General features: G+C 45.7%; 1 protein-coding gene across 1 annotated transcript in view; it reads right to left on the reverse strand.

Annotated features, from left to right (window-relative positions):
- TENM4 (teneurin transmembrane protein 4) overlaps positions 1 to 17,146 on the reverse strand; it is a 1,747,045-nt gene that overhangs the window by 20,023 nt on the left and 1,709,876 nt on the right. The window contains exons 33-35 of the mRNA XM_043528206.1: positions 12,853 to 13,088; positions 5,336 to 5,632; positions 2,199 to 3,813 (exon numbers count right to left, since the gene is read on the reverse strand). Coding sequence (XP_043384141.1) covers positions 2,199 to 3,813; positions 5,336 to 5,632; positions 12,853 to 13,088 — 2,148 coding nt within the window. The remainder of the gene's footprint in view (positions 1 to 2,198; positions 3,814 to 5,335; positions 5,633 to 12,852; positions 13,089 to 17,146) is intronic.

Here is a 17,146-nt window from a genome sequence, read left to right on the forward strand (position 1 = left end):
GAGCCCTTTGTGACCGGGCATTCTGGTGGAAAACCAGTCACCTGGCAACCCTATCCCTACCCTTTGACCTGTCCGGCATTGTTAAAACTCCCACTGGCATAGCTCTTAGGATCACTGGAACACACAAACCTTCCCATTATCTCAAGATCCAGTTCCTCAGGAAAGGCCATTAACACAGGACGTTTTATTTTCAAAGAGCTTTGCAGGCCTTGTCTACATACAAAAGTTCTACTACTTTAACTATTGTAATATAAAGGAATACAACCCATCTGGTGTGAGCACACTTGTACTGGTATAGAAGTGCTTATACCAGTATATCTAGTCCTGTTTGGGGAGGGGAATAAACTATACCAGTATAAAGCATCTTTATACCAGTATAATTGTGTCCACACTAGGGCTTGTATTGGTATAACTGTATTAGTAAGAAATCACACCCATAACCAACATAGTTATACTGGTATAAAAAATGTGTTTTGATCACTTGTACAAAAACTTTAACTAATCATCTTCACTCGAGCAAACTGACACTGGGCTCATGCCCAGAACTGACAATAGTCACCTATACACCAGTGACAGGTTTAAGGTCTCGTGTGGATGAAAACTGGAAGCTTCATGCCCATGGACACACCTTTGCTGCTCTAAAAGGTACTGAAATATGAGAGCTTAAAATCTTGGCATTAACAGTGATGCCAACTCTCATGATTCTTCATGAGTCTTGTAATATGTGGTGGTGTTCTTAAAGCCCCAACTTCTGGAGTCAGGTGATTGCTTGAAAATCTCAGCTTTCATTTAAAAACAACAACCCTAAGCTTCTAGCCCTCATGGTTGTGGGGAAAAGCTTGAAGACATGTATCCTAAAGGCTCTGAAAAAGAATCCAGAATTTTCTATTTTTAAAATCTCATGATTTTAAATCAACTGATGATTTTAAGGGGTTGGACTCCTGATTTTGGAATGCTGGGATAGCCAATAATGTTACTGTATATAGAAAAGCGGATTTAGGACTTTTTAGAGGTTTTTAAAATTAATTATAATTTGCCTCTCCGTAAGAGTTTTATACAGTTGACTCATGGTAACTGAGTCACCCTTTTCTTATAGTCAAGAGGATACAGAAAAGAGTCTGGATACAATATTTTAAAACCCTCTAAAACAGCTTTCCTGTCAAATATGTGATACATGCAGAATACACAACAATGGGGTTGTTAAAAAGATTTTGTCTGTGCTCGTTTGGAACGGCCTACACAAACACACACACAACATATATTAGAGAAGTAAGTTCATTAATTCCATCTGATGAAATCATATGATCATTAGCTCTGAGTGACTCAGGTCTCCTAGAATCTTTTCTGCTGAAATAAATTCACTTTGGGGAGCCATTCTTCTCACTTTAAACACCCGCTTAGTGGATCTGTTCTGCTTATTGACATAAAGAAAGTTCTGAATCTTTCCATATTTAAGTATTAAATTTAAGACACACAGTACTTGTTTCTGCTGGCTTTTAGCAGGCAATTGTTCACACTGTGGGGTGGATTAACTTTGAACTGTATTACTATTTTATGGGGCTCTACAATGCCTTGCTATGATAAAAGGTTTAGGTTGCTGTTGCCATTTTGCTGAAACAAGCCTATCTGCAGGCAAGTCTCTACAGCAAAACTGTGTAAACAAAGTTATACATATACAAATGAGAGGGGTTATCGAGAAGTTAATCAGCAACTAAGCTGGCGTTGTTCGAGGAAATGAACAATCGGAAACAAAATAAAGGGAAAAATAAAAAGAGCAGGAAGGAAGAAAAAAAGAAAACCTGTTTGGTAGATGTGCAGTTCTTGGCTTAAATTTTTCATGAGTACTGTGTATGCAGCCAGTGATCCAGCTGTGGAAGGGTTAAAGGTGACCTGCAAAGGAAAAATATATTGGGCTTGTGCCCTCTTTTGTTTATTGATACGTAAAGAAGAACTGAAAAGTTTGGTCTGGGTTTCTGTTTTTTTAAATTCTGTTTGTTGTTTTACATTAGAAATTCAGGCCAGTTTCTAGTATGGAAGACTCTATTGTGTTTTCTTTTCCTTTTTAAAGAGAAATTCAGTCCCTGTCTAGGCTGGAAGACCCTAGGCTGGATCGTTGAAGGAAAAGAAACCTATCCACCACCTGAGCAAAAACCAGCCTGTCTATACACTAATTAAGAAGAAACCAAGAGAAGTCTTACCTGTCATGTAACATTTGATATCCTGAGCGTTGCTAATAGGGTTGTTGTTTTTGAACATATAAAGGTTGAAAGGCATTATGTTGTTGCTGCTCAGATGTTTCCACATATCGTGGTCTGGGCTTGTCCACCGCCCAGCTAACACATCATAGTCTCGCCGCCCCATGTGGATGAGTTTAGTGAGGGGGTCGTACAGACCTCCATGGTATCCGATGATGACCTGGAAATTGGGATTGGTGTCCATGTAGATTTCCCCGTATGCTGTGTACAGTATCTGCTTGATCATTAAGCCCGTTCCGCTGAAGACTGCCAGAGGGGTCCCGATGTTATCACAGGCTATGTAGAACTCATCTCCGCTGCTGAGCTCCATGGCAAAGAGGTGGCCTTGGAGATCATAGTAAAGGGAGGTGATCTCGGAACTTGAATGGTTGTACAAATGGGTGACCTTAGTGGGGTTGGTCAGGTCTGCATAGAAGAACTGTAAATGGTGGCCATGGGCAGTTTTGCTAGAAACTCTTCTTCCGAGGCCATCATAGCGATATTTTACGCTCCATCCGCTCGCTTTATTGTATGCTTTAATGAGCAGGCCTGCTGAGTTGTACTCAAAAATGTCATTTCCCCTTTGTCTCAGGAAGCCATCTTCATCCATTTTGTACTGCACATCCCCCAGTCTTGTAATCCTGTCCCTGAGGTCATACCTTAGGGGGGTAAGACGGGCACTGTTCCCAGGACTCAACAAATGGAGGTTTCCATTGAGGTCATAACTGTAACGCCAGAGTGGTTTGTCATTGATAGACACTGTCTGCAGCTGGCCATCAGCATCGTACTCGTAAGAGTACCTTGACGTGTTTGCATATGGTCCGACCTTCAACTCCTTCTTCACCACTCTCCCCATGTTGTCGTACTGCACAGTCATCCAGTACATGAGTGACCTGAATATTTCATACTGGACCTCCTTCATCCTGCCATAGGCGTCGAAGTGCTTAGTGTGAGTCATGACGGCAGTGGTGATAATCTGATTGATGTCATAGTAGATGACCCCAAATTTACCAAATTGCTCCGTTTTGCCTGACACATCATCGTATCTGTAGAGATCGATGGGTAACGGTGTCTCGTTGATCACTGCTTGCATGCTGGTCACCCTGAAGCTGTTATCATAATTGTAGTCGAAGCGTGCATTCACCATGCCTTCCTCAGTGAAGCGGAAAATCTGGCGGTCGATGAGTGGGCCTATCTGCCTGTATCTGATAGTACAGGTGAACCCTTCATTCTGCAGGTTTATTGTCTTCAACATACCAGCAGTTTCATCGTAGGTGAAGCCAATCTTAGTGGTGTCATAGAGCATTTCAGCTAGCTTGGACAGCTTGCCATACTTGTAGATGACACGTCTCCCTGTTCCCAAGTAGAAGGTGTGAAGGAGCTGCCCTTCCTCAGTGAAATCCTGAATGACTGAGGCGTTGCCCTCTGGAGGCCGGTAGATGTTCCTGTAGTATCCGATGGACCGGATGGTTTCTAAGGTCTGCCGGGCGACATTGGGCATGGTGACTGATGACAATCGATCATTCTTATCAAACTCAAAGATGTATTGTCTCTGGCTGTGGAGAAGCAGCACCATGGACTAGAATTGGAGGGGAAAATGAATGAATTATTTTCTTAATTTTAAGGCATGATCATTCTCAATTTTTCAGAGTGTAAAATATTTCAGGACATGAAGTCTAGCCTCCACCTCATACTGCATATGTGGCCAGCATAATTTAAGTGACCTGCAGACCTCACAGATGAACTAATATGTGGCCAATCACCATCTGGCCACTTTACTTGGTTGATCCTCTCCTTTCCCCTTCCCTCTGTCCCTGTTTTATAGTGTTCAGCATCAGCTCTTCATGATGGGATTTCTACCTTATTTTGTGTCTGTACAATATCTAGCACCCAGGGGTGGTGATAGAATCTACTTTCTTTCATATCTGTACAGCACTTAAGACACTGGTGGTGGGCACCAGAACAAATAACAATTATAACAATAAGCTTAAGTAACGAGAGGTACACACACAGTGAGAGACTCACTTCAGTGTGATCAGATGTGGTCAGAAGAGAATCAGGAAGGGTAATAGGCACTGGTGTAAGGTTTGCACTGAAGGCAGAGAACCAGGGACCCCTGGTTAGGACTGATATAAAAATACCCCCAGCCAACTCTCCCAAGTTCACTTCCCCATTTGCCACCATGGGGCAAACAGCTTGACAAAACCAAACAGGCAACCCTGTCCGTCTGCCGACAAAAGAAACTCATCTGCTACTAGCCACTTACCGCAAATTTCAGTTCTCTAACTCACTTGCACGTAATGCACATACCGGGATACAGTTTGATGCTTTATCCTCATTTATTATTTATATAATTGTAGAGCCTAAATGTAGGACTTCACTGTCCTAGGTGCTGTACAAACACACAATTCCTGCCCCAAAAAGCTCACAGATGGATTAAAAGGAGGATGGATAATGTTATGGTTAAATCTCCTACTGATCCCTGCAGCAAAGAGAAAGGCATTTCTCACCCACCAAAGAGCATTCCATAACCGGCTAGATGGATTGGTCTCTCTCCTTCCCCACCTGCCCCTGCCACACATACTTCCTACGTGGCTTTGCAGAAGGTGGGATGGTAGACTTTATGGACTGTTGGTTCTACATTGTATGGAACATCCAAAATAAGTCTCTACTGTACTCTTATCTTTATTAGCACTAATGGTATCTGTAATTTGACTAGAATATAATTTGTTTTTACTGGAGACATTATATTACATCCAGCTCAGCAAAGGACTGTTGTATCTAAATAATCAAAGCTTTGCAGGGTTAAAACACATGCAGATGGGGCTGGGGTTGGATGGAGAATATTGCCCTTTGGGCGATGATCAGTGCTAACTTTAGCTGTCGTCTGGGCTTAGTTTCTACCGTTATATGCATCTTAAAATAGGTAGATTACATAGATGTCTGTGTATTAGACTCTAAGGGTCAGATCCCCATTGGTGTAAATCAGTGTCACACCACTGAAGTCAAAGGAGTGAAGTCAATTTACGCCACCTGAGAATCTAGCCCTAAGTTAGCAAACACAGTGAGTAGCTGTCAGTAAGTGACAAGAGAACACATACCTTCTCTAAGTAAGTGTAGCTCCATGATTTTCCGTCAGCAAAAATCCTGGATATAATTCTGCCAGCCTGATCGTATTCCATCCTTTCTGACATAGTTCCCCTCTGGATCCCTGCAATGTGTCCCCCTGGGGAATAAGTCACGTTAACTCCATTCAACCTGCTGCTAGGAGACCAGAGGCTAGGTCTGCCTGCTTGGTCATACAGGATCCGTAGAGTGAACTTGCGATGGTCATCATAGATTTTTTCTGTTCTTGTCACACGATCAAAGTCGAGGGACAGCAGGTTTCTGTTATGAACCTAGAGGGCAGAAGAAGAAAAAGAATTAGAAAGGCACAAATGGGTTTATTTGGCAAATTATAGCCCCTCCCCCACCAAACACTCCTTTGGATCAGTCCCAGAACTACGCAGACCTATGTATTAATTGTCTTAGGGCGAGATTTTCAAAAATATTCACTGTTGGCCCAACTCTGCTTCCACTCAAGTCAACTGGAGTTGTAACCTGTGACGTCAAGGGGTGCAGTGTTGAGTCCATTGGAAAGTCCTGCCATAGAGCATAGAGTGTTGGCTGTACTGCAAAACCATCACACATCCTCTGCTCACAGATGACGTAAGTCTGCATGAAGATATGCTGATAAAACTTTGCTGGGGAAGCTTGCAAGCTGCTTGCCTGCACTGTGCTGGGGTCATCCAAGTCCCTCACTTCCATGGATGTCAGAGTTCATACATTTAAAAAAGGACATGGTATTGAGTCATTGTGGTTGCAAATGCTGCGAGGAACAGTATGGATTATTCATCAGGTACAACTCATCCCTTGAGAGTCAGTCCTGAATCAGCTGGTGGTACAGGCTTTCCTATGAAATGTAATATGGAGGCCCTGACCATCTGTAGTCATTAAAGACCTCATGACCCTATTGCCAACAAGAGTTGGGGTTGTTAACCCCAATGTCCTCGCCAATCCCACCATGGGTAATTACATTCCTGTTGCCTCAATTCCCTTTGCACTTTCAGTTGAAGGCCAGATCATATATATTTCAAAGGTAAAAGGAGAAATGTATTTTTGTTCAGAGACTGGTTTCAGAGTAACAGCCGTGTTAGTCTGTATTTGCAAAAAGAAAAAGAGTACTTGCGGCACCTTAGAGACTAACCAATTTATTTGAGCATAAGCTATCCGATGAAGTGAGCTGTAGCTCACGAAAGCTTATGCTCAAATAAATTGGTTAGTCTCTAAGGTGCCACAAGTACTCCTTTTCTTTGTTCAGAGACTGTATCCCAAAGAACTATAGATAATAATGGATTATACACTACTGTTTAGCTACGTGTGTCTAAGAATTTATAAAGCCACATTACCGTTGTATCTAAGCATTGTGCAAAACCAAAAAATACACACATTGAGAGCTGGCTGGTAGGGACAGTTATTCCATCCTACTCTGGATAAAATCAGGACTCCTAAATTGAATGAGATGTGGTGAAAGCCCTGACCTAGGTTTGATCTTGGACTGTTACTTTTCAGTACACTTCTGAATTCCCTGTGGTTCTGTTTTTCGGAGGGACTACAGAGATAAATAACTAACAGTAGAGGGAAAAGAAATTATATTGTCTAGGTAAAAGGAGACAAGATATAGTTTGTCCTTAGTCAAAATTTGAAATGCAGGAGTGAGAACTACAGGAAGGCTGTTCCAAACAGTGAGAGATCGCACGAGCAGGGACAATACTGCATGGCATTAAGCAGAGAAGGCCAATGCCAGAGAGGACAGAGGAGAAAGAGACCAGGACCATGAAGCAGGCTAGGAGATAGTCTATGCATGGTTCTTAGAAGCAGAAGGGCAGTTTTAAAGTGGATCGTGAAATGGGCAGCCTACAGAAGAGTTGACTGAAGAAGGAAATGATGTGATGGTGCTTTCGTGTGAGAAGGTGGGGGGTGATGTTCTGCACTTGATGGAGTGTGGAGAGCTGGGACTCTGGGAGGGTAAAGGAGAGAGAATCTCATTAGCTGAGGTGAGAGAAAGTAAAAGACATGGATGGGCAAAGATGGAGCTGAGGCAGGGATGTGCGTGTGCAGGCAGAAGATGAAGATTTACAGACAAAGAAGATACAGGAGGAAGAGGAAGAGAGGGCAGTGTTGACAATGACACCGAGGTGATGGATAACAAAGGTAAATGGAGGGCCTGACCTGAGGAAAAGAAAGGGCTAATGTGGAACCAAGGTAGATAATAAGAACATAAGAATAGCCCTACTGGGTCAGACCAAAGGTCCATCTAGCCCAGTATCTTGTCTTCCGATAGTGGCCAGTGCCAGGTGCCCCAGAGGGAATGAACAGAACAGGTAATCATCAAGTGATCCATTCCCTGTCGCTCATTCCCAGCTTCTGGCAAACAGAGGTTAGGGACACCATTCCTGCCCATCCTGGCTAATAGCCATTGAAGGACCTATCCTCCATGAATTTATCTAGTTCTTTTTTGAACCCTGTTATGGTCTTGGCCTTCACAACATCCTCTGGCAAGAAGTTCCACAGGTTGACTGTGCGTTGGGTGAAGAAATACTTCCTTTTGTTTGTTTTAAACCTGCTGTCTATTAATTTCATTTGGTGACCCCTAGTTCTTGTGTTATGAGAAGGCGTAAACAACACTTCCTTATCTACTTTCTCTACACCAGGCATGATTTTATAGACCTCAATCATATCTCCCCTTAGCCGTCTCTTTTCCAAGCTGAAAAGTCCCAGTCTTATTAATCTCTCCTCATACGGAAGTCGTTTCATACCCCTAATCATTTTTGTTGCCCTTTTCTGAACCTTTTCCAATTCCAACACATCTTTTTTGAGATGGGGCGACCACATCTGCACATAGTATTCAAGAAGTGGGTTTACTATGGATTTATATAGAGGCAACATGATATTTTCTGTCCTATTATCTATCCCTTTCTTAATGAGTCCCAGCATTCTGTTAGCTTTTTTGACTGTCGCTGCACATTGAGTGGATGTTTTCAGAGAACTGTTTACATGACTCCAAGAGCTCTTTCTTGAGTGGTGGCAGTTAATTTAGACCCCATCATTTTATAGGTTATAGCTGGGATTATGCTTTCCAATGTGCATTACTTTCCATTTATCAGCATTAAATTTCATCTGCCATTTTGTTGCCCAGTCACCCAGTTTTGAGAGATCCTTTTGTTGCTCTTTACAATCTGCCTGGGTCTTAACTATCTTTAGTAATTTTGTATCATCTGAAAATTTGCCACCTCACTGTTTACCCCTTTTTCAAGATCATTTATGAATATGGTGAATAGGACTGGTCCAAGAACAGACCGCTGGGGGAAACCACTATTTACTCTCTCCATTCTGAAAACTGAGCATTTATTCCTACCCTTTGTTTCCTATCTTTTAACCAGTTACCAATTCATGAGAGTGCCTTCCCTCTTATCCCATGACAGCCTACTTTGCATTTAAAATGGACTGTAAATGGATAATGGGAGAAACAGGAAATCAGCGAAAAGCCCAGCTTCCGCTTCCCACAACTCCCATTGGCTGGGAACAGCGAACTGCGGTCACTGGGAGCTGCGGGCAGCCGTACCTGTGGGCGGTCAATGTAAACCCTGTCTCATGGCCCGCCAGCGGACTACCCTAACTACCTTGATGGGCCACGTGCGGTCCGAGGGCCACAGATTGCCCACCACTGCTGTAAGTCTTTACACAGGCAACATCCCATTAGCTTCAATGGGAGTTTGCCCAAGTAAGGACCAAATACGGACCTCTAGATGTGGTCCTGTAACAATATGTTATTTCCTTAGATTTATAAATATAAATCTTGTGCCAACCCTCTGTCCTGTGAGCTTGACCCTGAATGATACTGAATGCTGTGGCCCATCAAAGCACTTGACCATGGGACAGATTTTTAAAGGTATTAAGGCACCTAACTCTTATTTAAATCAATGAGAGTTCGGCACACAGCTACCTTTAAAATCTGGTCCCATGTACTTAACCAGCGTCTTCAAGACTGAGATCTGGGTGAGCACCCCTACATTTAAATCTCATATATGCTCTTCCCACCTTTATACATAATTAAATATCCTCCAGTTAATGTGAGAGACACTAACAAACCCCAGACTCGCAGCCCAGAATAGATCAATAAAACAGGTGAGCCTGCTTTGGAATTGCAGTGTCACTCATTACCAGCATTGACTTTTAACCTTCTTTTGGGTCTCCTGTAGCTAAAAATATTGTCAAACTAATGAGCATCAACATCCTCTGGAGCCAGCCTTTGCATGTGAGTCATAAAGCCCTGAAAATGAGGATTCATAATGAAAATGCAGCGGCAACCTTAACTATAAGAGTGCAAATGGCACGTCTGTAATCAGAGCTCCTTCCCTAGGGGTTGACTGAACACAACTGACAGAGAAAAAGTATTGCCTGCATGAAATTCCCATGGCAAATAAGCTGTGGTTATCGGTGTGTCCAAGTCTGGGCTTGTTCTCTTTATAGATATTCTGGGCACGAGGTTAGAATGCTTTAATTGTTCAGTAATGGTTAGCAGCAGCATCTCCGAGATCTCTGCAGTAACGCAGGCTGTGATGAGAGGTAGTGTTGTGACAACTAATGTTTCCGTGGCTGCTATCTTGCAGCCAGCAACCTGGTGAATATGAGACTATTCTCAGTGGGTGCTTCCCTGGTTACATAAATAAAACTGATTAAGCAGACAGTTCTGTAATTGTCAGCCATCCCACGTGCTCCACCGCCAGAGATTATTTTATATCCTTCTTTATTAAAAAGTTCATGCTCGTAAAAAGAAAAAAATGAGCTACATTATCAGGAGCAGTGTTCTAGCTAACACTCCAATTTGGGACGGAGCCTGCGCACTGCCATTTGTTATTGGCGGAGTGGAATTTGCAGCCAGCCAACCAGCAAGACCATCAATCTGTTGCACCAATAGGGCCAATTAGAGCACGGAAGCTTTCATCGAGTCCGTGCAGGATATGTAAAGGTAAAGGTTTGCTGCAAGGGCTGCAGACTGATGAGGCACAAACAGCCAGGTCAGCAAAGCTGGAACTACGAAGAAGGCTGACAAACACTGTTACATGCAGTGGATCAGTGAAGCTGAACATTAACACGTGTTAGGGGCCAAATCCTCTCCCCTGTGCAAAGCCTGAATATACAGGATCCCTAGTGGATAGATTCCTTAGCTCTTCCTTTCACAGACTTACAGAGGGGTAGATCTACTAGTCTGTGGATACTGTCGCACCATGCAGCCTACACTGTGAATTCTCCCCCTCAACACGCTGGCTGTTATGGCTCGTGGATCAACATAGGGACCAACTAAGAAGGGGGCTTTATTGAGCTGGGCACTGTACAGATCAGTAATCGACAGTCTGTACAGATCAGTAATCACTGTACAGATCAGTACAGTACAGATCAGTAATAGACTGTACAGTCTGATCAGTAATAGACAATCCCTACCCCCAAGCGCTTCCATCTAAACAGATCAGACAGACAACAGGTAGATAACAGGGATGGAACACACAAAGCAGCGTGATCTATGTGATGACAGCAAATGTGTTAGTGTCACATTTCCCCCCCGACCCCATCCCCAACAGCTCCACCAGCCACACACTTTCCTCTCCCACTTGTTGGCCTTGCATGAACAATAGAAGAAAACAGAAGGAAGGAAGCAGAGATTTAGGGCACGTCTACACACACAGCACTGCAGTGGCACAGCTGTACTGGTGCAGCTCTGCCATTGCAGCATGTCTGGTGAAGATGCTCTAAGCTGACAGGAGAGAGCATAAGAAAAAGAACTAGAGAAGTTCCTGGAGGATAAGTCCATCAGTGGCTATTAGCCAGGATGGGGCAGAAATCGGTGAAAGTTGCTGTGAACCCAAAAAGGTTTTTACACAGCTGTAAGTTTTGCAAGTCTTTCTATCCTTAGAGAACAACGTGTTTGCTAATTTCATTATGTATTACATGGAAAAAGAAAATTTGAGCCAACTGATCCACATGCACAAAAGCAGCTTCTAATGAGGAGGGTTCAGATGCACATGCCCAGCTCCCAGTGACTTCTGCTTGCAAAAATTTTCTCTCTTGGTAATGAAGGAAACTGAATGGTCTGCGGTAATGTTCATGTTGGAGGACGAGGTCAGGAGTGGCTTTATATACAGGCAGAGTGTACAACCAGTGTGTGTTTATTTGAGTGAAGAGTAGAAATGACCCAGGAGTGGCAAGGGGCACACAGCAGGAAAGAGGAGAGGATGAGAAGCAAGGAGCAGAACATTTATATTCTGAGACCTGTGTGTTGTTATTTACTGCATAGCCCAAGTGTGCATAAATAACTGCTCGAATCCCAGCTCTCTAGTGACATTAACCAACACTCTGAGCATCGCTCTCGGAAGGTTTGATCCTGTCAAGTGCTGAGCACTACCTCTGAGCTGCTCAGAGCCCTTGACTCCAGGAGTGGCTGCTCATACGGCTGTGTAGTCAATATTATTATTACAGCTGAATCAGCAACGGAATTACAGGCTTATTGGGTAGATCTTTAAAAGGCTCCAACTAGTACATAAAGTACATTGTCGTGTGCACAGCTGTGTTTTCCAAACATGTCGTTCACAAGCACAGAAACTCTGCGCCCCCCTGAAAGGGAGAACAAGAGTTAGAAGATGGGCTTTTGGCGTGCATGGCATTCTCTGTGGGTGCGCAAATGCACGTTCCAAGAATCCCACAGACTCAGTTCCTCAATGCAGTCAGCAGAGTGGCAAATTTAAGGAAATAGGAAGATTTTCAGACTGCATGTTGAATGAACAATGAGGTTTACAAATTGCCCATGTTCAGACTTATGTTCAAATCCAAGTGCCTCGTGCTGTGGTTCCCGAACTTGTTCCGCCGCTTGTGCTGGGAAAGCCCCATGCGGGCCGGGCCGGTTTGTTTACCTGCCGCATCCGCAGGTTCGGCCGATCGTGGCTCCCAGTGGCCACGGTTCGCGGCTCCAGGCCAATGGGAGCTGTTGGAAGCGGCGCGGGCCGAGGGACATACTGGCCGCCGCTTCTAGCAGCTCCCTTTAGTCTGCAGCAGCGAACCGAGGCCACTGGGAGCCGTGATTGGCCGAACCTGCGGACGCGGCAGGTAAACAAACCGGCCCGGCCCGCCAGGGGCTTTCCCTGCACAAGCGGCGGAACAAGTCTGGGAAGCACTGGCCTAGTGCAATTGGAAATACATGTGCAGCTCTGTGCACCTGCGTTCTTATCTGTGCACTGAACATGCCCGTTATGTGTGGTTTGGATGTGTGGCATTCCACATAATCCACAGGAACTGCAGGGGAACTAGCAGTGCCATCCACGACGGCTCAGTCAGGACACAGGGAGAAGTAATAAAGGCTGTCTCAGCTAGGGATACAGACAGAACTACAGGGTCTGTCCATCCTCCAGGCTCAATAAAAAATCCCCATTATATTCATTGCAACTGGGTCCTGCCACGCTCTACCGTGAGACTGAGTAAGCCTGAAAGATAAAATCAAGCGTCACCCGTACTGCCTGTTGCTCACCCTCAGCCTGCGTCCAAAGACGGTAACCTGCCCTCTAGCTTGTTCCTTCCGCTGCCTCCACTCAACCAGATTGAGGCCATTGTCGATGGGCAGGGTCACGTTCCTCTTCCCCACTGTCGGGTTCACGGTGCCAGCCAGCAGGTGGGGTTCAGTCTGCAGTGCTACCTCCATGCCGTTAGCAAGCATCAGCCTGAGAGAGCCATCGGCGCCGATGTAGTAGCTGTTTCGGACTTGGTCTGGAGAAAGGGAAGAGATGGGCTCAAGCCAGTGACTGATGACAGAAACCCACATTTAATTATTTTCCTTACCTGAGTTATTGCCAAGCTTGTTGATGCCTTTTAACGCTCACCTTTACTGTTCACCATTAATGTCTGTTTGGAAATTGTCCATTTCTCCTTCATGGCTAGAGAAAGCTTCACTTTCTGGACTGCACGCACTTGCCCAAAAACCGTTATGCAGGTTAACCAAGATGACACGGGAATAGCGTGTAATACTCTGGCATAGCGTGTGTGTTCAGGTCTCCCTGTAAGGGCTGGCTGCAGCTAGGATAAAAGCCTGCTACTCTCTCTCAGATAACAGAGTTATTCCTTTAGCTCACATAGTGGGGCTGGTGGGATTTTGCTGCTGAAGGTCCTGAATTCTATCCTTTCTGAAGCTCATGTGTGTCCATTGTTTGTAACTTTACATCCTAAAACAATCCTGAAATATCTGCCTCTATTTATCTGTACATAGATATGTAATTTTGAAAATATGTCTGGTTATATTAAGTCTTGCAACCTCCTTCGGTGGAGACCAGGTTCTGCAAGTGGAGCCAGCTGCTCTCCTCAGTCTTGTTCCTCCACCCAAAGCAGTGGGGATTCTCACTGTCACTCAGTGCTAACTGCTTGCCCATTGACGTGCTCCCGTCTTCCCTGAAAGAGGATTCTGAGGCACCAACAAGTGCTGTGGGTCAGGCGAGAGTGCATAGGCACAGTGTTTCCATATGGCCTCCAGTGGATCCTGAAAGGGATCTTAGGAGATCTACAGATTCCATGGATCAAACCCCACCAGTTCAGAAGTGGAGGGGAAGGGCAGTATTCCTGCCTTCCCTCCCCAGGCTCCCCCAGGAGAAAACCAGGCAGAAACCCCACCAGTCAAAATTCACAGTTTCCAAGCACCTAGCGGAGAAGCCCTTGGAGGGTTTGGGCTCCACTCAGTGTGAAAGGGTTGTTCAAAACCCATTATGCAGCGAAGGCGGGGGAACGCTACCATCTCTGTCTCCTTGGCTGCTGTAAATACCTAACTGTGAATACAAAAATCCCTTTAAAAATTCATGAAAACCGTTTTTCCATTTTGAAGCAAGTTACATTTGTTCACTAGCTGCTCTCCTGCAGCTCGAGGGGAAAGCAGGTCAGAGCAAAATTATCATCTCTCCTCAGCCTAGGATATACTGGCAAATGGCACAACAGGATACAATTAGGAGAGGAAGCCTAAAGCTGGCTGATCTCTTTCATTCTAGGCCTGATCCAGCACCCTCTGTAGCCAAATGGAGTTTTCCAATGATCTCAGCTGGACCAGATAAGCCACATGCATGCAGATAACTAAGTGATAGACTGACACCATTGCTGCAGTGACACTGGAATTTACCAGTGCATATCCAAGTACTGCAGTGATCCAGGACTGCAGACCCAAAGCCCTTTGAATATCTCAGCTGCACAGTCAAAGCCAATAGGAGTCTTTCCATTGACCTTCAACAGGCTCTGGATCTAGCCCGTAGACACCAAGGCCTTGAGTCCCCAGGAGCATTGGAGACGGAGGCCTGTCAGGGGACTGGCCAGGGCTCCCTGATTCTCAGCTGCACAGACTTGGCGTAAGAGCTGCAGCATAGCTAATTTAACTTATGCCAGTGGAGAATCAGGCATAGCAGAGACTCACTCTGCTCCTCTGCCCTCCTCACATCTGACATCCCCCCTCCTCCTCACCAGGATGGGGGGGTTCTGGTGCAGGAAGTGATAGAGCTGCCTTTGGCAGCTTTATGCCGCACAGATGGGGACACCATCTGTGGGACTCTCAGGACACTTTATGTTCACCCTGCTCCACATTAGCAGCGTCCACTGGTGCATCCAACCCCAAGAGCATGGTCGTCAGTAGCACACAGCCCCGGGAATAAAACTCTGGACCTTTTACCTCCACCATTTACCCTGACGGAGACTCTCCCCTAGAGCTAGCAAGAGGGCTTTTCCCTGGAGCTCTGTGAAATCCAGCTGTCTTTGTGAGCAGGGTTTTATGCCAGCCTCAGTGTGGGTTTTGGTTCTGCTCAGTGTCACACTGTCAGTCCTGCATCAAACCATATATCAGCCCAGTTTTGCATTTGGTTCAGCCTGAGTCTGCTCAGAGTCAGTCCGGGTTTCTTGAAAAGTTCATGAGAGGTTCAAAGCCAGTCTGGGGTTCATCATGAAGCTCTGCACCAACCAACCATGCCAGGGCTCATGCTAAGAGTTCTGTCAGTACTGTACGTTCTCTCCTGAACAACCACTGAGAAGGAGAGACAGTCTTAAAACCCCAGAGCAGATCTGGCTGCACCCACTAGCGTGGAGTGGCACACACAAGACAGTAAATTGCTGCTGCTCCTCAGCCAATCGCTGGTTGATCTGCACACGGCATACTCCAGAAACCTCTGTTCAGCCACCCCTGTGCTGCTCCCTCTATCACTGTCCCACTGCCTTGGAACGAGTGGTTCCCCCTCCGAGCACTTGCTGTTTTGGAATTTTCTGTGATCTCTACCTGGGAGACCACTAGGCCGAAGGCGTAACACCACCTCTACCATATAATCTCACTCCACGCTGTGAGTTAGCTGAGTGTGTTAGGCATCTGGCAGGCTAAAGCGCTTGGTTTATGGGCCAACATGCAGACTAGATCTCTGTAACAATTTCTTCCTGAAGCCTCTTTTCTGTCCCCTGGCAGAAAGCCAGTTCTGGCTGAGCGAGGGAGAAGTATTGTTGTATCTTTTAAAGTAGGCTGCCCGACTGTGCCCTGGCCTAGAATTGCTCTGTAGGCGGCCCTTGCAAACATGGCTAATCAGGATTTGTTCCTGATGGGACTGCACACACCTTCCTGACTCTGCAAGAAAGCTAACGTACCAGAAAGTTCACTTCATTTGGTAAAAGCTCATTTCCCCGCTCAATCTTCTCTGTGAGCCAAAAACACTGTCTGTCATTTCAAACTATTAAAAATGGCCTTTTGTCCTGCCTTGTCCGGTGTTGTTGGGGGACGCCACAATGAGATTTATTGGGCAATTTATTGGCCTTTGGCTCAGGAGGCATAAATCACATCGCAGTCAATTATCTCACTAAAGAGCCCCCAACCGCGGGTTCTATTGCTTAATTAGGCTCCTGAGGTGAAGCCAACCTCAGATCTGAGTCTTTGCCAGACACGCGTGGATTTTTGGCTGGGCTAGTTATGGTTTCAGTTGGTTTGTGTTCTGTCGTGCACAAGGAAAAGTCACCGCACACCAGCTATGCCCTAGGGCAATGTAAGGTACAGCCTGACGGGGCCTGGGCCCCAGACTGCTTTCTCCGTGGCCAGGGAAGGTGCTCACAGACATAGGAAGCAGTTTCCTATGCGGGAGATTACCTTTTGCCATAGAAAAAAAAAGGAAATTAACCACCCAGACATCTGTTTTTTAAGGAACCAGAGTGGGGGTGAGACAGAGCTTGCTGGCCCTTCACCCAAGCCAGCAAGGAGTGGGGAATGCAGAGGGCTTGCCAGCCCCCAGGGACCGAGACTGAGCACAGCCCGAGCCCCCAGGGAGCGGGGCTAAGCTTCAGATCCTCAGCTTCAGGAAAACACTCTTGACATCTACAAGTGCTTCTGGAGTGTAAACTTCTGCTTTGATCACAGTGCCACACCCCCTGCTTTCCTCCCACCTCCTCCTTCCTTCCACTCTCTCTACTCCCTTGCTTGCCACCTCTTTCTCCCCTCCCTCATTACTTCTCTAACCTTACCCCTCCCTACCTGTCCCTCCTAGCAAAGTCAGCAGAGCTGTGCCAATTTACACCAGCTGCGGATCTGGCCCAGCACATGCAGCAATCACTGTGCTAATTTACTACCTTGCACGCATCCCCTCATCACTCACTCCTCCTTCCTGCTGCCCCCCCTCCACTTTGTGCACAGACTCTTGGGGGCAGGGACCGTGTACTGGTCGTTTCCCTGGATGGTGCTCAGTGCACACTGCACAAAGAATAACAATCCCCAATACTCAGCTTCCTTAATTGAAACCTACTCTGGTGGGACACACAATGACTCTTTAAGCGGC

This window comes from Chelonia mydas, chromosome 1 (genome assembly GCF_015237465.2).
Source record: "Chelonia mydas isolate rCheMyd1 chromosome 1, rCheMyd1.pri.v2, whole genome shotgun sequence".
In the NCBI taxonomy this organism is placed as follows: domain Eukaryota; kingdom Metazoa; phylum Chordata; order Testudines; family Cheloniidae; genus Chelonia; species Chelonia mydas.